Source organism: Falco biarmicus, chromosome 1 (genome assembly GCF_023638135.1).
Source record: "Falco biarmicus isolate bFalBia1 chromosome 1, bFalBia1.pri, whole genome shotgun sequence".
In the NCBI taxonomy this organism is placed as follows: Eukaryota; Metazoa; Chordata; class Aves; order Falconiformes; family Falconidae; genus Falco; species Falco biarmicus.
Genome location: NC_079288.1, coordinates 13,821,919 through 13,847,352, shown reverse-complemented (window position 1 = coordinate 13,847,352; position 25,434 = coordinate 13,821,919). Strand labels below are relative to the sequence as shown.

General features: G+C 50.3%; 1 protein-coding gene and 1 long non-coding RNA gene across 4 annotated transcripts; one reads left to right on the top strand and one right to left on the bottom strand.

Moving 5' to 3' along the window:
• Window positions 1-3,734: 3,734 nt before the first annotated feature.
• On the bottom strand, window positions 3,735-7,191 carry LOC130155925 (translation initiation factor IF-2-like). Its single transcript, XM_056353861.1, has 4 exons — window positions 7,150-7,191; window positions 6,261-6,593; window positions 5,395-5,442; window positions 3,735-4,143 (listed from the first exon to the last, which is right to left on the bottom strand). Exons 1-4 carry the CDS (start codon window positions 7,189-7,191, stop codon window positions 3,823-3,825), a joined length of 744 nt encoding a protein of 247 aa, XP_056209836.1. The 3' UTR covers window positions 3,735-3,822.
• Window positions 7,192-12,134: 4,943 nt separating this feature from the next.
• LOC130151675 (uncharacterized) lies at window positions 12,135-21,267 on the top strand. Of its 3 annotated transcripts, none has more exons than XR_008822671.1 (4): window positions 12,135-12,265; window positions 13,072-13,119; window positions 14,432-14,551; window positions 14,902-21,267. It is a non-coding gene; the product is annotated as an uncharacterized LOC130151675 (long non-coding RNA). The 3 variants fall into 3 exon arrangements; XR_008822672.1 differs by having other exon boundaries at window positions 14,810-21,267; XR_008822668.1 differs by lacking the exon at window positions 14,902-21,267 and having other exon boundaries at window positions 14,432-14,803.
• The last annotated feature ends 4,167 nt before the right edge of the window (window positions 21,268-25,434 follow it).

Sequence of the window (25,434 nt, the reverse complement as noted above, 5' to 3'; positions counted from 1 at the left end):
GTGTCAACAGAGGCACTGTCATTTGGACAAAATACAGAAATGAAGAGCTTGCGCTGGCACTTTCTGGACACTGTCACTACTCCTATTTTTGCCCATCTACCATTTGGGAACAGCTCTCTCCTGACATCCTAAAATTCCCGGCACTGCCTTCCATGTACACAGTACCCCTCAGACCTGGTCCTAAATTACTGTCTGGGGGCTGTTAAAGCTTGTTAAACATCTGCTGCGTTCTGTCTCAGTGAGCAGCATCTCAGTGAGCAGCAGGGATATTCCTCCCTTATTAAACCTTTCAGAGCTTTTGGGGAGAATATATACTCCGTAAATATTCCTGTTCCACATTATTTACTGCATTCTTACTAATTTATTACCACACAAGAGACATTCTGAAGGCTTTTAGAAGTAGCCTCTGTGCTGCTTAAACGTATCAGGCACAACTATAACAGCAATGCCTACATTTTAAAAGCAGATGGTACGATTTGATCATCTCATTGGCACTCCCAACCGTGCTCTGCAGCCCCACCAGCTGTCAGAAGGGTGCAGGTAAGTGATTCACAGCAGGCCCATGAAATGGTATCATTGTATACCGTTCTCATTCCAAATTCAAAAAGGGAACAGTGGCTGACTGTTTGCACATTCACTCACGATCCAAACATCTGAGAATGCCTGTTCTGGGCTGACCTCCTACATAACACAAGCTATGGAATCTATCCAGTCAGTGAGGAAATTCAATAAACAATCGGCACTCCATCACACTTGGGGCTGTACAGAGAAAGCCAAATCCATCCCAGTCCTCAAGAGCATTCTGATTGTGTAAGGTGAGAGCTGACAAGTGGCGAGTGTCATGAGCAGGGAACAAGACGGAAAGTGGGTTTTAAATTTCAGAATCTGCAAACTGGAAATAAAAGATGATACTAGAGTCAGTGTTAGCAGGGCAATTAAAGAGCCACAGGTGAGATGACTTCTAAAAGGTCTGAACTTCACCAGAACAGCTGTAAGAAGTAAATGGCTGAGATACATGGGTCAACACAACCAAAATACCTTATCAGCAGAAACCTGTGGAAGTCATAGGCTGTGCTACAGCACTTAACACAAAGGTCTGACTGGGCTACATACAGTTTCAGGCTGCCAAGAACCAGGACATGTGACTGCAGGAAAAACAGGAGCAGTGTGCCGTCTGGTCCCCTTCCCCATTTTGTTAACAAAATTCTGCAAGCCACATTAATAACTTGCTCATGAAGACTTGCCTACAGCTACTCAGCAGTCCTCAGGCAGGTGGTGTCACCTTCCTCCACTTCAGTGTTTGGTGTAACTTTACAAGCCCAAACTTCCAGTCATGGCAGTCACTACTCGATCAAAACAGGGCCCCTGCTGGGTCAGGTGCCCCAGAGGCAGACAAAAGCAGGAAGGCAGGGGAGTTTTATTCCCCTGAAAGTATGAGGGGCTTTGCTTACCCAAGGCCCCAAAAAAAGGCAACAAAAAAGGCCCAGGGTACAAAGGCTGCCATTGCCCCCTTACACTTTTTAAGTCCTTACACTTAAGGTCTCTCCTGCTGTTCTCAGCCCTGACTCAGCTTGGGCACCACTGTGGATGCCAAAGAGGGGGTAACAAAACCTGCAGCTGATGGGAGGGAAAGCTACTCTGTCCTTGCCAGCTAGAGAGCAATAAGGTCTCCCCTGAGCCTCCTCTTCTTCAGGCTGAACACCCCCAGTTCCCTCAGCTGCTCCTCATCAGACTTGTTCTTTAGAGGTACTGCACACAGCTTAGATACTATAAAGAAACTGCAGTACATAAAACCCCATGTGCAAAGCTTCTTGCTGTTAACACAGCCCTCAACTCGCATGCAGATATGACACGTGACATTGGAAAACTCTGGGCATATAAAAAAGGAAGGAAACAGTAAGAACCACCTATAAAAAATTCAGTCTTCTATTGTCATTCAATGGAAATGAATGAGATTACATTCCAGCACAGAACGCAACCTACCATAGAAATCATTAAGCTATTAACTATTCTAATGTAACTATGATCAGGAAAAGCCTCCACATGCTACTCCATAATATTTAGGTATGCTTTACTAAATTTAAGGTCAATGTTAAAGAAAATGTATTTTTAACTAAAAAATTTAAAGCACCAAAGCAGCTAAGTGGCACAACCAGGCCTCATCCCAAGCATAGCCCTAATCCAAGGCTGGTTTAAAACCCAGTCCAGTTAATCAGTGGGAGAACAGAGAAACAATAGATGATCAATTTGTGTACATAGGTGCTCTCAGAAATGCAGGTGTTTTTAGAGAAATTGTTACACATGAATAGGAATTGCTTGTTCAAAGACTAAGCATGCTTGAAGGAGTGCGTGAGTTAAAGCTGGCAGAAAGAAGATCATGACCTCAGCAGGAGCCTGGAACTGAATAGATGAATCACCTGGGACAGAGTCAGGTGATGGATTCACAGAACTGACAGGACCAAAGGAAATTCCTAAAGACTTCAGACGTTGACTAATGGTTTGATAAGCGTATATAAGCTGTGCTGTATCCCTTGGTTCTCTGCCACTCACTAGGGTGGTGGCCCAGCTCCGAGTCGTGACTAAAGCAAGCCCAGCGGTAACCACCACGTCTGTGTGGATTTTTCCTTTACCAGTCAATACTGCTATAGTTGCCATTTTAATAACTGACTGAACATCAAATGTTACTAACAGAAACTGAAAATCGTAGAGTTTCACAAAGATGGGTGGACACGTCCAATCCAACTTGCCACATGTGTGGTGGAAATCAAACTAGCCATACACTTTTTGCAGACAGCAGAAGAAATTGCTTGTTGCATGCAATGCAATTTGATTGCTTTCAAAATGCTTCTCCTGGATGAAACTGTTTGCTCCCTGAAAGTTTCTCTTCCTCTCCGTTGATAATATAAGGAGCAAGAGCAACCAGTTCAGACCGAGTAATCCCAGGGGAGGCTGGCAACACAAGTAAGGCAGGAGGCCTACATGTGGTAACAAAGAATTGGGTACAGAAAAGCAGGGTTTGACCACAGACATTACATTCGTCACGCCACAGCCTCTGAATACAGAAAGGCTGCTAAGTGACACAATAGTAAGAAGGCTATCATAACATTCCTGTGACAACAGGAGAAGCTCTTGTACCTACCCATTGTTCAGCTCTTGGCTTAGTTTAGCCTTTCAGCTTTTAAGAACAGAAAAGTTAAATCTGAGTTACAACAAATCCACTAATTTTGTTCATGCCAATACACAGAACTACACTATCTCCCAGAACAGATAATAAGGACCTTACATTTTAGAAAGACAAAGTCGGGACAGTATTACCGTTAGATTGCAACAGTACCAGAATCGTTCCCGGTTTGTATTGAAGTAGAACAGTAAGCCATAACACGTGAAAAAATGCAGAGGAGAGGTTTATGTAGCCAAGGACCACTTATTCCAACTTGTAACTGATAAATCAGCTGAAATTTATTAATCAGGTATGCATTAACACACACAAAGCAAACTTAGTAAGACACACGTTTAGGCTTAAGGGTCAAGTCAGTGGAGCCTTCCCTGGAGAGAGGCTCTTTCCTCTAACCACCTCGTCCCATTTGTCAGCCTCCTAGGATTTAAAGATACAATTGAAGTCAAGTTTTGCCAGAACAGCTGCTTGATTTCTAGTAGGAAAAGCCTATTCGCTCAGCAGCTTTGCTCCCGAAATGCAGCCATGAGTCCTTGTTGCAATTTCAGACGGACAGGCAAAGACTTGCCTTGCAAAAGTACAGAGTATAATACATATACACACACAGAGAGGAGCTTCCCTGATCTGCCAGTTAATAGACTTCTGTCCTATAAACTCTTCAAGAGTTTGTCATGTTTAAAATGGTCTGAATTCAGCCGTCCCTTGTTCCCACGAATATCATAGCAGGCATACGGTGACGGAAAGGCTGTGAGAGCATCCATCCAAGAATGGCAGAATAGCATCTTACCGTGTCTCTCGGCTTCTGGAGTCACACGATTGGCAGCTTTATCCAAGCGTTGGTTAAACGGCTTGTGCTCTACGTCCAGCTGCTGCTCTCCTGGTACGTCCATGGCATAGATGCTCAAATCTGAAAGCAGTGAGCAAGGAAAGCGGTCTATGAACACACAAGTGTTATGGCCTGTGGCAAGCTGAGGAAGTGAAAAGACAGAAACTTTCAGCCAGCAGGGTAAGAACGTGCCAAACGGGAGAGCGTGTACGGGCTGGGGTCAAGTGACCTACAGGGAATAAAACGCACGGTGCAGCACGCTAAAGGGCCCACCCAGCTACGCGGTTTGGTTTGGTGTTCCAGAAGCACCGTTTCCAACTTCCAAGAAAGCGTTGCCCTGAAAGGTAGACACGCTTAAGGCAAAAAGCCAAAAGCAAACCCCTCAAAGCCCAGAACCATTCCCAGGAACACAGGAGTTAAGCCTAAAATTGGTTGAAAGCTGCCTCCTACCTCTTCCCCCCTTCAACATCAGCACATTTCCTTGTGCTCCCTTTTCACAAAAAAAAGATTGAGGCCTGTGGTATCAGCTTGGTACCGAAGCACCACGATGCGCTTGCTGGCTACGTGCTCTCTTAGAAGGCTGACAGCTTCTCCGCACACAACAGCCGAGGCTTCCAGTCTCTCTGGCCTTCCCACGCCCTGTTAAACGTGAGGAAGGCAAAGGCCGGTAACATCTCAGGGGGTCGGGAGGAAGTCAAGATGCACTACATCTAGAGCTCAAAGCGTTACCCAAAGGAATTACCAGAACAGAGCAAGAGGCAGGAACGATCCGGGTAGACAGGCGGACAACATGCACGCCAGTAATACCCAGTCAGACTTGCAGGACTTCCAGTCGCTTCATCCCGCAACTTTGCTTTGAATTTAGTTAAAAGGCAATCAGATTCTTAACGCTCATTCTGCTTTTATGACTTCGGGAGAAAGGCTAACGCCTGGCATTAGCATTACAGTCAGAATTCACGTACAAAAATCACGGCAAAGCTGAGCCTTGTCAAGTGACCTCCAAAGCAGGCTCTCGAGCCTTTCAACGAGACAGTCAAATCTGGAGTCCCAAGGGAACTCTGTGCCGGCTCTGTCGGTGTGACTGAGCCCTCTGACAAAGTACGCCGCCATACAGAAATGGAAGGGGGTTTATACCTCACGCTCATTTACAATCTAGAAAAATAATACTGCCCGACTGGACGCGCTGGTTTAAGCGCCCAGCGGGCCTGGCTGCGTAACCACGAGGGACCACCAGTTCCTCCCCGGCTCTTGCCCAAGCAGCAGCGCAGCACTCGGAAGCAGCGGGCACACGGAGCCTCGTGGGCCCTCGGCAAGTACAAGAGTTATCCCTCCGCAGTCAGCAGTCCGAGGCACAAGCACGAGGCACACGTGGGAAAGTAACATCTAGACTGACCTTCAGTTTAGCTCCCCTCGATTTGTCAGTGTACGAATCCCGACGAACCTAGGCACAAAGAAAAAGCAAGAGAGCCCCGTTTCACTGGGAAGCAAATCCAAAGGCCTCTTGCCCTCGGCTGCTGCGGCCCAGGAGCTGACTGTCACGACACAGGATCAGCGAGACACCCGAGCTGCTGCCTCCCAACCCTCCCCCGCAGTTAAACGCTTGCCCTTTGCAATACTTTTTGGAGAAATCAGCAGGCGGGGGCGAAGGGTGGGGATTCCGCCGCCGGCTTGCTTTTCCTTCCCCTGCCCGCTCGCAGGGGCTGAAGGGGCTCCCGAGCCCCCCCCGCCACAGCGTTACCGCCGGCCCCAAGGCAGCCCCTGCGGCCCGCGGGGGGCGGCAGCCCCAGCCCGCTGCCACGGCCCGGCCAGCGCTGGCGGAAAGACAAAGCCCCGCGCAGAGCTGCGGCGGCTGCCCGGGCACCCGGGGGCGGCGGGGGGGCGGCAGGGCGCCGCGGGCCGACCCCCCTCCCGGGCCCCGCCGCCGCAAGGGAGCACCGGGGCCGCCCCGCCGCCGCTCCTCGCCTCCCCGCTGAGGTAGCGGCGCAGCTCCGAGAAAAAAAAGAGGCAGCACCGTGAGCAGCCCGCTGACCACCGTCACGGCCGGGAAGACGAGAACCGCCGGCAGCCCCGCCGGTCCCGGGCCGGACCGCCCGCCTCAGACCGCCCGCCGCCGGCACCAGGCGCTCCCTGCCGCGGCCGAGCGCCGGACCGCCACGTCCCCCCCAGCCGGCCGCTGCCCGACGGCCGCGCCCGCTCGCTCGCTCGCTCGCTCGCTCGCCCACCCGCCGGCCCCCGGCCGCCCTCAGCCCGAGCGCTCACCCAGCGCGCCGCCGCACGTCCCGGCCCGAAAGTCCCCCGGGCTCCCGGGGACGCCCCGCGCCGCCACCGCCGCTCCGGCGCGCCGCGCGGGCCGGAAATGAGCTCGCCTGCCGGGGCCGGGCCGGGCCCCGCCCACACCCGCCGGCCCCGCCCACACCCGCCGGCCCCGGCCCCGCCCCGCCGGGCAGCGCGGCCCGGAGCCGGCCGAGGAGGGGCTGGCGCTGCCGTTCCGGGCCGGGCAGGGGCTCGGTGCCGCCGCGGGCTCCCCTCAGCCTGCCGGCCCCCGGGGCTCGGCGGGGGCCGCCCGCGGGATGCGGGCTGTGCCGAGAGCGGCTACCTGGGGGAGGCGGGGGCGGGGAGACGCAGCCGGAGGAAAGACCCCGCTCCCTTGTCCCCCCTTCCAGCCCCGCCGCGTACTCCGCACCCCTTCGCTCCGGTAACACCTCACTCTCCCGTCACAGGGAACGGCTATGGGCTCAAGGGGTTAAACCATGCAACAGCTCATAGTGGCTTACTTGTGCAGGGGAAACTTGTACGAGCTTTTCCTAAGCCACACATTCACAGCACTCGCTTTGTCCTACTCAAAAAGTGCGCTCCTGCAAAATCTCGTCTATTTAATGAAAATATATTTAAAACTGCTGTTACTAACGTGCTTCCAAATGCAAACGGAGCAAATGCATCCCTATCTCCCACAGCAAAGCGGAATGCGTCACACAGAAATAATTTAACAGCTTGAGCCACGTGGGTGCTTTTGCATACGGAAGCAAAAAGTATTAATGCCCGGGCTGCGAGTGGGCGAAGGGCAGAGCGAAGGGAACCCCGCAGCTGCAGCGAGCATTCCCGGGGTCCGGTGGCGTAAACTGGGACTGGGATCTCGGCCCGTGCCCACCGTGCCAGGCCTCAGCGCAGGGTTGGGGGGCGCTGCTGCCATCTAGCGAAACAAAATGGGTACTGCCGTCGCCCGGTTGGTGGGGCGCTGCTGCCATCTAGCGACAAAGAATTGGGTACTGCAGACACGCGCTTGGTGGAGCGCTTCTACCATCTAGCGACAGTAGTTCCGTACTGCAGTAGAGTTAGAGTTGATTAGAGTTAGGGCTAGGGTTAGGGTTAGGGTCAGGGTTAGAGTTAGGGTTAGGGTTAGAGTTAGGGTCAGGGTTAGAGTTAGGGTCAGGGTTAGGGTTAGGGTCAGGGTTAGAGTTAGGGTCAGGGTTAGGGTTAGGGTTAGACGCCTCTTAGGGTTAGGGTTAGTGTTAGGGTTGGGGTTAGGGTTAAGGTTAGGGTTAGGGTTAGACGCCTCTTAGGGACAGGGTTAGGGTTAGCGTTAGCGTTAGGGTTAGACTCAGTGTTAGGTTTAGGTTTAGGATTAGGATTAGGGTTATGGTTAGGGTTAGTGTTAGGGTAACGCTAACCATAACCCTAACTCTAAGAGTGTAATCCTAACCCTAATCCTAACCAAACCTAACCCTAACCCTAACCCTAACCCTAACGGTAAGAATCTAACCCTAACCTTAAGCGTCTAACCCTTACCCTAACCCAACCCTTACCCTAACCCAACCCTAACCTAACCCTAACCCTACCCCTACCCCTAACCCTAACCCTAACGCTAACCCTAAGCGTAAGAGTCTAACCTAAACCCTAACCCTAAACCTAACCCTATCCCTAACCCTAACCCTAAAACTAACCCTAACCCTAACCCTAATGCTAACCCTAAGCGTAAGAGTCTAACCCTAACCCTAGCCCTAAACCTAACCCTATCCCTAACCCTAAAACTAACCCTAACCCTAACCCTGTCCCTAAAAGGCATCTAACCCTAACCCTAACCCTAACCCTGTCCCTAAGAGGTGCCTAACCCTAACCCTAACCCTAAACCTAACCCTAACCCAAAACCTGACCCTAACATTAACCCTAACCGTAACCCGAATCCGAAACCTAAACCTAACACTAAGAGTCTAATCCTAACCCTAACCCTAACCCTAACCCTAAACCTGTCCATAAGAGACATCTAAGCCTAACCCTAACCTTAACCCTAACCCCATCCCTAACGCTAACCCTAACCCTAAGAGGTGTCTAAACCTAACCCTAACCCTAACCAAAAACCTGACACTGACGCTAACCCTGAGTCTAACCCTAACACTAACCCTAAACATAACCCCAACGCTAACCCTAACCATAAGTGTCTAACACTAACATAAACCTAACCCTAACCTTAACTCTAACCCTAACATTAAGCGTCTAACCCTAACCCTGAGTCTAACCCTGAGTCTAACCCTAACCGTAACTCTAACCCTAACATTAAGTGCCTAACCCTAACCCTAACCCTAACCTAACCCTAACCCTAACCGTAACTCTAACCCTAACATTAAGTGTCTAACCCTAACCCTAACCCTAATAACCCTAACCCTAACGCTAATACCCTAACCCTAACCCCTAATCCTGAGTCTAACCCTAACCCTAACCCTGAGTCTAACCCCAAACCCAACCCTAACCCTACCCCTACCCCTAACCTAAACCCTAACCCTAACCCTAACGCTAACCCTAACCATAAGTGTCTAACACTAACATAAACCTAACCCTAACCCTAACCGTAATACTAACCCTAACCCTGAGTCTAACCCTAACGCTAACCCTAACCATAAGTGTCTAACACTAACATAAACCTAACCCTAACCCTAACCGTAATGCTAACCCTAACCCTGAGTCTAACCCTAACCCTAACCCTAAATGTAACCCTAACCTGAAACCTGACCCTAATGCTAACCCTGAGTCTAACCCTAACGCTAACCCTAAATCTAACCCTAACCCTAACCCTAACCCTAACCATAAGTGTCTAACACTAACATAAACCTAACCCTAACCGTAACTCTAACCCTAACGCTAACCCTAACCATAAGTGTCTAACACTAACATAAACCTAACCCTAACCGTAACTCTAACCCTAACGCTAACCCTAACCATAAGCGTCTAACACTAACATAAACCTAACCCTAACCCTGAGTCTAACCCTAACCCTAACCATAACTCTAACCTTAACATTAAGTGTCTAACCCTAACCCTAACCCCAACCCTACCCCTACCCCTACCCCTACCCCTAACGCGCATGCGCAATAGCGTTACTGGCCAACTAAGGGCAGCGCATGTGCAGAGCCGGCTGGACGCAATGGGGCGTGTTGGCAGAGCCCGCGCTGCGCGGCACCCTCCGGTGTCGGTGTCGGGTGCAATAGCTCTGTCGCAGGTTTTGTAATAGGCACAACTTTGCCTTTCGCAGATGGAACGCCTTGGCCAAATAATCCCATAGATTCCATCGACTCGGTTTCCCGACCGAGGAGGTCTGAAGCAGCCATAGCCATCTTTTTCTCCGCAACCATTGATCGTAAATGGTTTGTGACCTCCCGCCAGGTTGGTCCCAAGTCCTTGGCCGACTTGCTGCCGCTAAGGGTCGCACCCCAAAGGGAATCCCCGATCTCTCGCCACTCAGTCACACTAAACATCAATTGTGGGTCTTTTAGGTGTCTTTTTTCCTTTGCCCACCTACAGAGCTCATGGAGCTTCTTTGTGCTCACGCTAGCCTCTTGCTTAGCAAGAATCTCAGATAATAGCGTGAGTGCCGCCTCCCTTTCCATTATCGAGGGAAAATCGGTCTTACCGGTGCAGGTTCGTGCAGGAGCTCAATTCCGGATTTAGACGCCTTTACTCCTTACGGACGCCTTCCTGCTCAAAATCCTCTCTAGCGACTCCCAGTTTGCAATGCCCACTTTCACAATGCAGAGTTTTCCAGCTTTCCCATCGTTCAGGTGCCAATTGTTGGGAGAGGGGTCTGCCGGAGTCAAGAAATTACTCAATATGAGTTATGCATCTTGCTCATCTTTATTAGCGTCTAACCCTTCTTATATAGCCTCGATACACAAGCATGTTCCCAAAGCAAAACATAATTGGTTATTAGCCCCTAAGCACACGCTGCTCTCACACCACTAATTATCATGATTAGAACAAGCATTCTATCCATGCAGCTATTTGCGTTAGCTATGTTTTAGCCTTGCGGTTTGTTACTCCCTTTATTCCCATTCCGCTCCCCATCTCCCGTGGCCTTGCACCTGTCTTCCCTAACAGCTGCAGCTTGTTACAGCCAGGGCCTGGTAGTGCAGCAAAGTTACTCGGTCTCAGGATTCAAGAATAGATCAAGGCCACTTTCTTGTTAACTTCAGCACAACTTCAGCACAATTCTAATTACAGGCCTATTCTAATTCCAGGCCTGGATTGTGCAGATCTTTAGGGATTCTTTGGCCACGTTTCTGCAGCCATTCTTCTACAGGGGCGTCGATTCCGGCAGCGCATGCACATTGCAAAATAGGTGTTTGCGCATGCACAGTTGGATTTCTGGCAAAACTAAGGGCAGCGCATGCGCAGAATGGGCTTGACGCCGCGGGGCGGGTTTTGTGGTTACATATGCGTATTACAAAATCAGCTTTCATGCGTGTTTAATAGCGTTCCTGCCAATACTAAGGGGAGCACATGTGTAAAATCGGCTTGACGCCTAGGGGAGGGGTTGTGGCTGTGTATGCATATTACAAGATCCGCTTTTACGCACGTGTAGTAGCATTACTGACAAAACTAAGGCCTGTGCATACACAGAATCAGATTGACGCCGCGGGGCAGGGATTGTGGCTACACATGTGTATTACAAAAACCGCTTTTACACATGCGTAGTAGCATTACTGGCAAACTAAGGACAGCGCATGCGTAGAAGTGGCTCGACTGCAACGACCCAGGTTCGCGTCACGCCAACGGTAGAATCTTTCCCGCGCAGAGGACACGCGTTCGAGCCCCGTGTTCTGGTACCAATTTTTGGTTGCCAGATGGCAGCAGCTCTCCACCAACCGGGCGGCTGCAGTACCCAAATCTTTTCGCTAGATGGCAGCAACGCTCCACCAACCCGGCGGCTGCAGTACTCAAATGTTTTCGCTAGATGGCAACAGCGCTCCACCAAGCGCGTGTCTGCAGTACCCAAACCTTTGTCGCTAGATGGCAGCAACGCCCCACCAACCGGGCGACGGCAGTACCCATTTTGTTTCGCTAGATGGCAGCAGCGCCCCCCAACCCTGCGCTGAGGCCCGGCACGGTGGGCACGGGCCGAGATCCCAGTCCCAGTTTACGCCACCGGACCCCGGGAATGCTCGCTGCAGCTGCGGGGTTCCCTTCGCTCTGCCCTTCGCCCACTCGCAGCCCGGGCATTAATACTTTTTACCTCCGTATGCAAAAGCACCCACGTGGCTCAAGCTGTTAAATTATTTCTGTGTGACGCATTCCGCTTTGCTGTGGGAAATAGGGATGCATTTGCTCCGTTTGCATTTGGAAGCACGTTAGTAACAGCAGTTTTAAATATATTTTCATTAAATAGACGAGATTTTGCAGGAGCGCACTTTTTGAGTAGGACAAAGCGAGTGCTGTGAATGTGTGGCTTAGGAAAAGCTCGTACAAGTTTCCCCTGCACAAGTAAGCCACTATGAGCTGTTGCATGGTTTAACCCCTTGAGCCCATAGCCGTTCCCTGTGACGGGAGAGTGAGGTGTTACCGGAGCGAAGGGGTGCGGAGTACGCGGCGGGGCTGGAAGGGGGGACAAGGGAGCGGGGTCTTTCCTCCGGCTGCGTCTCCCCGCCCCCGCCTCCCCCAGGTAGCCGCTCTCGGCACAGCCCGCATCCCGCGGGCGGCCCCCGCCGAGCCCCGGGGGCCGGCAGGCTGAGGGGAGCCCGCGGCGGCACCGAGCCCCTGCCCGGCCCGGAACGGCAGCGCCAGCCCCTCCTCGGCCGGCTCCGGGCCGCGCTGCCCGGCGGGGCGGGGCCGGGGCCGGCGGGTGTGGGCGGGGCCGGCGGGTGTGGGCGGGGCCCGGCCCGGCCCCGGCAGGCGAGCTCATTTCCGGCCCGCGCGGCGCGCCGGAGCGGCGGTGGCGGCGCGGGGCTTCCCCGGGAGCCCGGGGGACTTTCGGGCCGGGACGTGCGGCGGCGCGCTGGGTGAGCGCTCGGGCTGAGGGGGGCCGGGGGCCAGCGGGCGGGCGAGCGAGCGAGCGAGCGGGCGGGCGGGCGCGGCCGTCGGGCAGCGGCCGGCTGGGGGGGACGTGGCGGTCCGGCGCTCGGCCGCGGCAGGGAGCGCCTGGTGCCGGCGGCGGGCGGTCTGAGGCGGGCGGTCCGGCCCGGGACCGGCGGGGCTGCCGGCGGTTCTCGTCTCCCCGGCCGTGACGGTGGTCAGCGGGCTGCTCACGGTGCTGCCTTTTTTTTTTCTCGGAGCTGCGCCGCTACCTCAGCGGGGAGGCGAGGGGCGGCCCCGGTGCTCCCTTGCGGCGGCGGGGCCCGGGAGGGGGGTCGGCCCGCGGCGCCCTGCCGCCCCCCCGCCGCCCCCGGGTGCCCGGGCAGCCGCCGCAGCTCTGCGCGGGGCTTTGTCTTTCCCCCAGCGCTGGCCGGGCCGTGGCAGCGGGCTGGGGCTGCCGCCCCCCGCGGGCCGCAGGGGCTGCCTTGGGGCCGGCGGTGACGCTGTGGCGGGGGGGCTCGGGAGCCCCTTCAGCCCCTGCGAGCGGGCAGGGGAAGGAAAAGCAAGCCGGCGGCGGAATCCCCACCCTTCGCCCCCGCCTGCTGATTTCTCCAAAAAGTATTGCAAAGGGCAAGCGTTTAACTGCGGGGGAGGGTTGGGAGGCAGCAGCTCGGGTGTCTCGCTGATCCTGTGTCGTGACAGTCAGCTCCTGGGCCGCAGCAGCCGAGGGCAAGAGGCCTTTGGATTTGCTTCCCAGTGAAACGGGGCTCTCTTGCTTTTTCTTTGTGCCTAGGTTCGTCGGGAATCGTACGCTGACAAATCGAGGGGAGCTAAACTGAAGGTCAGTCTAGATGTTACTTTCCCACGTGTGCCTCGTGCTTGTGCCTCGGACTGCTGACTGCGGAGGGATAACTTTTGTACTTGCCGAGGGCCCACGAGGCTCCGTGTGCCCGCTGCTTCCGAGTGCTGCGCTGCTGCTTGGGCAAGAGCCGGGAAGGAATTGGTGGTCCCTCGTGGTTACGCAGCCAGGCCCGCTGGGCGCTTAAACCAGCGCGTCCAGTCGGGCAGTATTATTTTTCTAGATTGTAAATGAGCGTGAGGTATAAACCCCCTTCCATTTCTGTATGGCGGCGTACTTTGTCAGAGGGCTCAGTCACACCGACAGAGCCGGCACAGAGTTCCCTTGGGACTCCAGATTTGACTGTCTCGTTGAAAGGCTCGAGAGCCTGCTTTGGAGGTCACTTGACAAGGCTCAGCTTTGCCGTGATTTTTGTACGTGAATTCTGACTGTAATGCTAATGCCAGGCGTTAGCCTTTCTCCCGAAGTCATAAAAGCAGAATGAGCGTTAAGAATCTGATTGCCTTTTAACTAAATTCAAAGCAAAGTTGCGGGATGAAGCGACTGGAAGTCCTGCAAGTCTGACTGGGTATTACTGGCGTGCATGTTGTCCGCCTGTCTACCCGGATCGTTCCTGCCTCTTGTTCTGTTGTGGTAATTCCTTTGGGTAACGCTTTGAGCTCTAGATGTAGTGCATCTTGACTTCCTCCCGACCCCCTGAGATGTTACCGGCCTTTGCCTTCCTCACGTTTAACAGGGCGTGGGAAGGCCAGAGAGACTGGAAGCCTCGGCTGTTGTGTGCGGAGAAGCTGTCAGCCTTCTAAGAGAGCACGTAGCCAGCAAGCGCATCGTGGTGCTTCGGTACCAAGCTGATACCACAGGCCTCAATCTTTTTTTTGTGAAAAGGGAGCACAAGGAAATGTGCTGATGTTGAAGGGGGGAAGAGGTAGGAGGCAGCTTTCAACCAATTTTAGGCTTAACTCCTGTGTTCCTGGGAATGGTTCTGGGCTTTGAGGGGTTTGCTTTTGGCTTTTTGCCTTAAGCGTGTCTACCTTTCAGGGCAACGCTTTCTTGGAAGTTGGAAACGGTGCTTCTGGGACACCAAACCAAACCGCGTAGCTGGGTGGGCCCTTTAGCGTGCTGCACCGTGCGTTTCATTCCCTGTAGGTCACTTGACCCCAGCCCGTACACGCTCTCCTGTTTGGCACGTTCTTACCCTGCTGGCTGAAAGTTTCTGTCTTTTCACTTCCTCAGCTTGGCACAGGCCATAACACTTGTGTGTTCATAGACCGCTTTCCTTGCTCACTGCTTTCAGATTTGAGCATCTATGCCATGGACGTACCAGGAGAGCAGCAGCTGGACGTAGAGCACAAGCCGTTTAAACAACGCTTGGATAAAGCTGCCAATCGTGTGACTCCAGAAGCCGAGAGACACGGTAAGATGCTATTCTGCCATTCTTGGATGGATGCTCTCACAGCCTTTCCGTCACCGTATGCCTGCTATGATATTCGTGGGAACAAGGGACGGCTGAATTCAGACCATTTTAAACATGACAAACTCTTGAAGAGTTTATAGGACAGAAGTCTATTAACTGGCAGATCAGGGAAGCTCCTGTTATACTCTGTACTTTTGCGAGGCAAGTCTTTGCCTGGTCCGTCTGAAATTGCAACAAGGACTCATGGCTGCATTTCAGGAATAAAGCTGTTGAGTGAATAGGATTTTCCTGCTAAAAATCAAGCAGCTGTTCTGGCAAAACTTGACTTCGATTGCATCTTTAAACCCTAGGAGGCTGACAAATGGGACGAGGTGGTTAGAGGAAAGAGCCTCTCTCCAGGGAAGGTTCCACGGACTTCAGCCTTAAGCCTAAACTTGCATCTGGCTACGTTTACTTTGTGTGTGTTAAAGCATACCTGTGAAATACATTTCTGTTGATTTATCGGCTAGTTACACGTTGGAGTAAGTGGTCCTTGGCTATATATAAACCTCTCCTCTGCATTTTTTACATGTTATGTCTTATGATTTACTGTTGTACCTCAATACAAACTAGGAATTACTCTGGTAGTGTTACAATCTAACAGTAATACCATCCTGACTTTGCCTTTCCAAAATGTGAGCTCCTTTTTAGCAGTTCTAGGAGACAGGGTAGTTCTGTGCATTGGTGTGAACTGAATTTGCTGATTTGTTGTCATTCAGATTTAACTTTTCTGTTCCTGAAGCTGAAAGGCTAAACTAAGCCAAGAGCTGATCAATGGGTAGGTACAAGAGCTTCTCCTGTTGTCACAGGAATGTTATGATAGCCTTCTTACTATTGTGTCACTTAGCAGCCTTTCTGTATTCAGAGGCTGTGGCGTGACGAATGTAATGTCTGGGGGCAAACCCTGCTTTTCTGTACCCAATTCTCTGTTACCACATGTAGGCCTCCTGCCTTACTTGTGTTGCCAGCCTCCCCTGGGATTACTCGGTCTGAACCAGTTGCTCTTGCTCCTTATATTATCAACAGAGAGGAGAAGAAACTTGCAGGGACCAAACAGTCTCACACAGGAGAGGCATTTTGAAAGCGATCAAGTTGCATTGCATACAACAAGCAATTTCTTCTGCCGTCTGGAAAAAGGACATGGCTAGCTTGATTTTCATCGCCAGTGTGGCAAGTTGGATTGGATGTGTCCACCCATCTTCATGAAACTCTATGCTTATCAGTTTCTATTAGTAACACTTGATGTTCAGTCAGTTATTTAAATGGCAACTATAGCAGTATTGACTGTTAAGGAAAAATTTATACCTATGTGGGTACTGCTAGGCTTGATTTAGTCACACCTCAGAGCTGGGCCACCACCCTAGTGAGTGGCAGAGAACCAAGTGATACAGCACAGCTTTACACTTCTCAGGTCATTAGTCAACATCCAAAGTTTTTAGAAGTTTCCTTTAGTCCTGTCAGTTCTGTGAATCCATCACCTGACTGTCCCAGTTGATTCACCTGTTCAGTTCCAGTCTGCCTCTGTTCCAGGCTACTCGGATTGTGATCTTCTTTCTGCCAGCTTTAACTCACACACTCCAAGCAGTTCCTATTCACATATACCAATTTTTCTAAAAACACCTGTGTTTCTGAGAGCACCTGTGTGCACAAATTGATCATCTATTGTTTCTCTGTTCTCCCACTGATTAACTGGACTGGGTTTTAAACCAGCCTTGGATTAGGGCTATACAAGGGACGAGTCCTGTTTCTGCCATTTAGCCGCTTCAGCACTTTAGATTTCTTAATTCAAAATACATTTTCTTTAACAATTTCCTCCTTTTGTTTTATTATTGCATACCTGCAGTAGTTTAAAGCTAACATATTTCCAAGTTCTTTCTTGTAATTTTGCTACTAAGCCAGTCATACAAGTTACAGAACATTGCATTAGTGCAATCACAGACACAACTATAGAAATCACAACAGGTATCATAATGATTGGTTTCTTTAACCATGTTGATAAGTCAGGGAACAAAGATGTTAATTCCTTGATACCAATATGCATGGTTGCTCAAATCTGAGAAAGAATTCTGCAAATATAATAAATATTGGGTTACCTGTTCACCTCCATCCAACAAACTTGTCTTTGCTGAGACATAAGTTCCCAGTTCTGCTATAATCCTTCCAAAAAGAATTTCTGCTGGAGAAACTCCAATTGGCTGCCTGGGAGTATTTCTTATATCCCATAAATCTAAATTTAAAGCTTCACGTCATTTTAACCCAGTCTGTTTACAAACTGTGACTAATTTCTCTTTGAGAGTTCTGTTCAACCTCTCTACCTGTCCTGAGGATTCTGGATGATAGGGAGTATGTAATTATGGTCAAATTCCTAACGAATGATAAATCTGTTTTAATACAGCTGCAGAAAAATGAGCTTCCCTATCAGAACTGGATAGCTCTGGAACCCCTATCTAGGAATAATTTCCTTTAAGAGTGCTCTGACAACTGCTTTTGAGTCATTTTTCCAAGTAGGGGAAGCTTCCACCCATCCTGGCAATCGATAAACAACAAGTAGGTATGTGAACCCAATTACTTTAGGCATTTTAGCAGAATCAGTGTGAAGGTTTTGGAAAGGATACTTTGTTGCTGGTGGTGGCTTTCCCAGCAGTGTTGTCTTTTTTAAGAGGCAGATTCTTACATGGCCAACAGCTCTCACAAGTTCTTTTGGCTGCTGCATAAATTCCAGGGGTTGCCCACAATCATTGGATCTTGAGAGCAATACTTTCTGGCCCTCCGTGAGCTCTGTGTGCTGCCAGCGAGTGATAGGTAATAAATATCTCTTTTGGAAGTAGCAGTTTACTTCCTAATAGCCACTGTCCATCACATTGTTGTGCTCCAAATTTCTCCCAGGTTTGCGTTTCTTCTTTGGGTAGAACTTCCTAGAGATGAGTTACGTCTGGGAGTTCAGCCTTATCCTGTTCAGTCAGAATCAGTCATTGCTCAAATCACTTGCCATGCAGCAGCTTTTGCTGCTTGATCAGCCAAGGCATTTCCTCGAGATACATTGTCTCGGCGGTTGGTATGAGCCTTACATAAATCACTGCCAATTCAGTGGGCACTTGTATTGCCTCTAATAATTCTTTAGTTTCATGTGCTGTGGCCTTACCTGAGGCGGTAAGAAACCTGCACTCCTTCTATAGCATACCTGTAGATGACAAGCTCCAAACACATACTGAGAGTCTGTGTAAAGGTTAACTCGCGGTCCAAGTGCATATTTTGCAGCCTCAGTGAGGGCAAACAACTTCTGCACCTTGTGCACCTAGATTGGGAGATAAAGGTCCAGCCAATAAAACTTGAATCTCTGTGGTAACTGCGTATCTGGTACAGCACTAGCTGTCATCACAGGATGATGATCCATCTGTAAAAAAACTCAAATCTGGATTACTTAAAGGTTGATTTGTTAAATCGTCTCACTGCTTACTCATTGTGGTTACCCCTCGTTCGCAATTGTGATCATCTTTTTCTCACTCTGTAGGTAGTGGCATTAAGGTAACTGGATTAAGGTTATTATACCTTTAAAGTTTCACATTGTCTGCAGGTAAAAGCACTACTTTATATCGATGTGCCCTTTATGGAGAAAGCGTTTTTTCTGTACATTGTGTCAAAAGTATTTTCACTTCATGGGGTACACATACTGTCAGGGTGTGTCACAGGACATACCTGTGTCAGAGTTCTTTCCACTAACTCAGCAGCGGTTGCTATAGCCCGTATACAAAGGGGAGTTACTTTAATTACTGGATCTAGCATACAAGAACAATAAGCTGTTGTAGACAAAGTTGTCATTTGGATAGAGATGCATGGCATCCCTTTTTTGCAAGTCGTATACGCAGATACTCTGTATCTTTCACACATTCTTCTTCTGTATGACTAGCTAGAAAGATCATCCACATATTGAACCAAAGTAGAATGTCCTGGTAAATTTGTCTTTAAGATCATTAGAAGGGTTTGCCCATGGTGGTATCTGAGTAAGTATTAAATTAGGCTCTGGAACTATCTGGTGAGATAACATGCTCATTCACCACACAGAGATCCTGAGCAAATCTGTACTCTGGATCCCTATCTTCATATATTCTGTGCTTACTTACAGGTAAAATTGGGGTATTATAAGAGCATTTGGCATTCTCTGAGAATTCCTCTTTTTTCAGGAAAAATTAAAGTTGTTTTTGAATGCTTGGGATTGCTTCTGCAACAATAGGATACTGTTTAATGGAGTGGGGGAGTCCCTCCTTTTGTTTTTATTACCACCGGTTCTGCTGATAGCAATAATCTCACGTCCTCACCCAAGGTACTCCACAATTCCCAGGGAACTGCTTCCAATCCCAATGGTATTTCAAAATGAAGTTCTTAATTTTTTAAAACATGCACAATTTAAGAATCCATAGGGATTAAGCAAATCCTGTCAGGCGCTCGAGATAGCAGAGTCCCACATTTCCTGCAACAGGTGTCTCCTTAATAAAGATATAGGGGAATTAAGAAAAACTACAAATCTTCCCCATGGAATTTTTCCAGCTAAAACAATTGGAAGGGGTGTCAAAAGGTATTTCACCTCCTTGCCTACTACCCCTTTAGCAATAACTTTTTCTTCTGATAAACAATCGAATAGAATTCCATTTACCTTTGCAGCAGTTTGTCCATACTCATTTACCTCTATTCCTTCCAAATTCATCTCTCAGCAGTTCCTCAAGAATCTTACTAGTCTATTGTGAATGAGGCCGTGGATGATGTGGGGGTGTTGATCCTTGTTCCGAGATTGTCAGGCAAAGTGAGCATTCCTGTTGCCTGTGTCCTGAATTTCCACAAAAAAACCTGCTACGGTATTAAAATGTAACCGAGACTGCCAATTAGGATTCTGTTCAGCCAAGGATTAAACACTTGTCTTCTCTGAGTGGTTTTTCTATCTTTTTGAAAAGTTCTTTCCCCCTCTTCCATTTGGAATAATCCTCTCTGTTTTCCTATCACTCCAGCTGGGAGTATAATCTATAACTATTTCCAGATACCATCTGTGCAAATCTTTCAGCATCATCTTTCAATCTCTGCATTTTACTCTGTCAAGCGACCACATCTCCCTGTCTCCAGCATTCATGTCTCATTACCGTAGTGACTGATGGAACTTCTGGAGGAGCTTGGGGTCCTGCTCTGGGGTTAGGAATGTATTCCAGCCTCAAAGGATACATTCCTGCAGTGGGAAGGTCAGTTTCCTCTGCCTCAGGGGCGGAGGCAAGTGAGCTTCCCCTTGTTTTAGGTGATTTACCTCTTTGCAGTGCCCAATGATACTGTATATACCAATAATCAATATCCTGGCTGCCAGAGACTTCTGAAATAATTCTCAAGCTTTTTTGCTTATGAGACTTAGAAGTTCTTCTAGGAGACTGCACATCCATCGGTCCTCCTCCTCGAGTAAGAGTTGGGAATGGCCATTCCTCCTGGCACAAAATAATCCATTTTCATTTCTGCGAAGCATGTGCCAGGGCTATTTTTTTGCAATTCTCTAAAACCTCAGCAAGAGGCACACCCCCCCCCCCCCCTTTAATGCTGGATGTATTTCCCATTCTTACAAAATTTGTTACCTCCCTCACCAGTATGTGATTTTTTTATTTATTTTTTTTTTAAATTTAAGCACAAGAGTACTTTCAGGTCTGTGTCTTGAATTACCTGTGTCCAAGTCACCTGACTCTGTCCCAGTTGATTCATCTATTCAGTTCCAGTCTCTGCCTTGGTTCCAAGCTCCTCCTCAGATTGTAATCTTCTTTCTGCCAGCTTTAACTCACACACTCCTTCAAGCATGCTTAGTCTTTGAACAAGCAGTTCCTATTCACATATACCAATTTTTCTAAAAACACCTGTGTTTCTGAGAGCACCTGTGTGCACAAATTGATCATCTATTGTTTCTCTGATCTCCTACTGATTAACTGGACTGGGTTTTAAACCAGCCTTGGATTAGGGCTATACAAGGGACGAGTCCTGTTTCTGCCATTTAGCAGCTTCAGCACTTTAGATTTCTTAATTCAAAATATATTTTCTTTAACAACCTCTTCTGAATTACTCTTGCTCAGGCTAGATGGCCTAATTAAGCAGTGATTTGCCTCCAGCTGGCCCCAAAATGGCATCCACGCACACTGTTTCAGCAGTTCTTCAGGATACATTCCAGCATCTTTACTGAGGATGTGTACAGTTGTTTCTTATTTCAGTTGCTATGACGTCCAAGTCAATCATATACAGCCAATAACCACTGTGGCTATAGCCTTACTTAGGGATATAAATCATCTTAGGGATGACATGCAAGTAAATATGTGCATGTCATCAGGATAGTTTCTTCTGCAGATATTCTTAGTGCAAATTGTGAATCTTGTGGAAAGGTGAAACCAGAGTCTGTCAGTGCCTACAGCTCTCGCTCCAGCTCCTTCAAAGGTATCTGTGTTGCAAGACACCTGCATTCCTCCTTGAATCTCCAGCATTTCTCAGGAGTCACTCTTTGAGGTTATTCCTGGCTAAAATCCTTTACGATTCCTGCCTCTCCTTCAACACGAGAACTGCGATGTTCACTCATTTCACTAAGACATCGGTGAACTATGTACTCCTGCAAAGGCAAAATACAGAAAAGAAGAAAAAAAAAAAAAAAAGAAAATCCAACCTGATTGTGGTACTAATAATGAGCACCGAGGCATGTATTTATGATGGAGTATGCAGGTCAAAACCATGTCCTCGGGCCTAAATGCTTGGAACTGAATTTGCAGCTTGGAATCCCAGCAGGGCTGATTCAGCCTTCCTCATCCTAAAGCTGATATATTCGATTCTCACTGACCTTAGGGACTGATGTGGGTAGTTTTGTACCAGTCTGACTACAGTTGAACTACAACTATGCACATAGAACATAAAGGTTACACAAGCTGGAAAGTCTCTTAACTAATCTAACATGCAATGCAAAAACACTCTGAATAAACAAACTTCTATCTCTGCAGATTCACAATCTCATTCCAAAAGAAGCACATGTAGGAAACCATGCAATCTCATCTGCTTTATGTGGGTATGAAAGATCTGATGCCACTTTTGGAGTTGGCCAACATGTCATGTTTGCTTCAGCTGCAGTGCAGCATGCCCATGCAGATATGCTGCTAGGAACAGTGCTGTGGGCATGTCAGCATAACAGTGTGGTGTTGGTGATGGGTATATATCACAGATTCACAGGACCACTTGGGTTGGAAAGGACCTTAAATATCATTCAGTCCAACACCCAGCAAGGGCAGGGACACCTCCCACTAGCCCAGGTTGCCTCAAGCCCCGTCTAGCCTGTCCTTTGAGCACTGCCAGGGATGGGGCAGCCTGTGCCAGGGCCTCACTGAAAGAACAAAGAATATTTCCAAGGCTTGGTTAACATGGCTCAGGACTATACCAGTTTCTGTGAGTGCTGGCCCTGGTGGGTCCTCTCAGAGGCAGCATTGTTTTTCAGCCTGGGTTTACATCCATTTTCTGGTTCCCTGGGTTTCTTTAACACTGTGTGGAAGCTTTCACTCTGAATAATTATACATCACCATAAGCTACGACATACGTAGCGCACAGAACTTGCGGGGTCACTGCTGCAGCTCCCAGGAACTGCCAGGGAAGGTGCTGGGGCAGAGCTGCCTCGGGCCCCTCACGCTCTCACCCGCGGCCCGCTCCGCCTCTCGGTCCGGAGCCGGCCCCCCGCAGCTGGCTCCGGGCTGCTTTCAGTCTCCCTCCGGGCACTCAGCGGAGCCGGCCCCGGGGTCACCCCGCGGCTCCCCGGGCGGCCCGGTGGGCAGGCGGGGCCCGGGCGGGCGCGGACGCGACAGAGCGTGACGGGCGGAGGGCGGGAACGGAGCCGCAGCGAGGAGCGACCCGACTGCCGCCGCAGCGCCCGCCGGGAGGCGGCCGGGCAGAGCCGCCGCCGAGGCCCCCCGTCTCCGCCGCTCGCTCTCACCCCTGCGAGCGCCATGGCGGCCGCCGAGCCCAGCAGCGGCCGGTGCCAGCAGGTGAGGGGGGCAGCGCGCACGCGAGCGCCGCGGCTCTGCAGGCGGCGCAGGGGAGGGATGGAGCCCTGGGCCGGGCGGGGACCCGCCGCCGCTGCGGCGCTGTGGGGCGGGGTGACGCTGCCGCCTCCTGCGCCCCGCGGCCGCGTCCCGGGGAGTCGGGCGGCGGCTCGGTCCTGGCCCGAGGCAGGGCGTCTCCCGGGGCAGCGGGCGGGCCGGGGCCCGGCCTGCGGGCGCCGCTGTCCCGCTGCCGGGGGAAGGTGGAGAGCGGGGCGGTGACTGGACCCGCGGCCTCCGGTGGCGGCGGCGGCAGCGCCCGGGGCGGAGGCCTGGGCTGCCCGCAGGGGCGCGGCGGGCCCCGCGGGCGGACGGGCCGGGCTCGGTTTGCGGAGCTGTTCACCGCCGGCTGCGGGGCCGCGCCGCTGCAGGCCTCTGGCCGGGGCCGGCCTTGGCGGGAAGCGCCGTGGAGGGGCGGGCGCGACCTGGCGCGCAGGGTGCCGGCCCTGCCGGGCGTTTGCCTCTCTGGCCTGCAGCGGAGCGTCCCCGGTTCCAGCCCGCGGGTGAGCGAACTTCACCTGGGCTCTTCTGAGGAGCGAACTGGCTCTGTGTTGTCTCCAGATCATCTGGATCACTGTCAGTTTTACTTGATCTTTTACATAAGGTGCACATGGAATCCCCGTAGGCCGGAGGCTGTCCTTAAAGAGCTCTCCCATAAATTTGCGGTTGTTCTTCCTTCCCTGCTTCCTGAAGGAAAGGATGTGTCTTTCCAAGAGCATCAGCCTCACAGAATTCGAGGTCATTTGGGCCCCGCTGTGTGACCCAGCTCCCACTGGCATACATCTCTGATGTGCAGCTGTGGAGGCTTTTCTGCTTAAAGGGAGAAATCCCTTAAAATGGTACACATCTCTCTCCTGTGTAACCAAGGCTCTTATAAGAAATTGCGGTGTTATGACTTTGTCTTGGTAGCAGGGCTCGCTTTTTTTAGAATACAAGATGCCCCTTCCTGCTGGGATAGAGTATTAGTCTCATTGTGACAGCTGGAGGCTTCTGGTTTTTACATACTAAAAAGTTAAGTAAAACTTAGGGGGGTTGGGGTTTTTTTTAATGTTCTGTGCAAAACAGATGTGTGCACTTACAAAGACAAATCTCTTTGTGGTTGTTCTCAGAAATGATAGGTACAAATAAGCAGGTCTCTTCGCTAATCATCTTTCCCATTGGAGTCCTGTGACCCTGACAAACATCTTCACAAATGTCTTTTACAAAGGGATCTAGCTTTGTGTCCAGTCGCCTTGTGGCTGTGGAAATTGGTGACAAAATGTGCTGAAGGACACTCTTGCGTTGCTCTTCAGTGACTCTGTACCTGACCGATACACAGAATCCTGGTTTCCTTAAAGAGAAATGTGTAAAGCTGTTGTTTCACCAGATCCTGCTAACACATCAGACAGACACACAGCAGACACCACTGTTGCCCTAGAGCACAACTCTGCATGGTACTGCAGAGATTAGGGAGGCAGGCTGTGCCCCAGAGGATTTATACTACTAAAGACAAGCAGATAACGGAGGCCCCACAAAACAAGTGGTGTAACTGGAGTGTGGAATCAGAAACTCGCGTGTAAATAAATACACTTTTATGTAGCTGTTTAGAAATTGCTTTTTTTCCCTCACCCTCTGCCAGAACCCTGGTATCTGTATGTCTTGTAAAGTGTGTTATTGCTGAACTGGCTTCTAATGCTTGTGTTGCTCCAATAAACCCTGCAAGCTGTGAAACTAAAGATGCAGATTTGGTATTTAGATGAAGAGGAGATGAGAGGGTGGGAGAGTCTCTCTAGCATTAAATGTACCGATTTTCTTTCCAGACATTGAAACCTGTTGCGTGTATGCATGTACAATTAATGAGTGCACCATGTGCCAGCAAAGAAAGACTTGCAGTGAATTGGTAACTGTAAGGACTGGTGCTGAGTACGGGATCCAGTGAGTGCTGGAGGTAGCCTGTAGAAATTCAGAACAAGCTCATTGAACCTTTTAAATTACTGGATTAGGAGGCAGTGGAGGAGAACTGAGACAACTTGATAGTTTGGAGGGGGGAGGAGAGTGTGTGTGTGTGGTGATAAGGGTAATGTGTTAGCGGATTTTGTTACACAGTTAGGCGATTCCTGTACAGCTAAATGCAACCTACCATCCGAGCATGCCAGGGTCACATAGCTCCTGCTCTGGAAAGTGTTACTAGTGTATTGACCTGTGTGTAGGAGCAGCACTGTTGAGGTATGGGCACTATTTGAATGTGTACATTATTTGTAGGATTCCCTGAATGTGTGTATTTTGAGGAAAAAAAAGGTAATAGTTAATGAGGATGACCTCAGAACAACGGAAATTGATAAATGAGTTTGAAACCTGTGTGTTTCTTCTTCCACCCTGTTCTGCAGCCCGTGCTGCCCTGCAGATGGGGGGTGCTGCCCCTGCACTCCAGCAGCCTCTTTTGCTGCAAACTCACAGCCTGTGTCCATTCACTAATACATGCCATGTTAAAAGGGTGTTCAACGGCATAGGATTTATTTTCTAAAGCCAGCTTTCTAGCGCTTGTGCTTTGTTCAGGCATTAGATAATCTGATAAAAAATAGCCTGTGATGATGCCTGTCGATGGATGTGGCAGTCTGATCTAATATACTGAGGAAGTGCAGCTCGATGAAGAATAAAGCTAAGACTCCAGAGAAGAGACCCCTGCTTTTCCAGCCCCTTTCTGTCAGGAGCGCAGGCTGGGGCAGCGTGCAGGAGCCAAGCAAGGTGGACCAGGGCAGACTGCTGGTGTTGGTTCCTCCTCTGTGG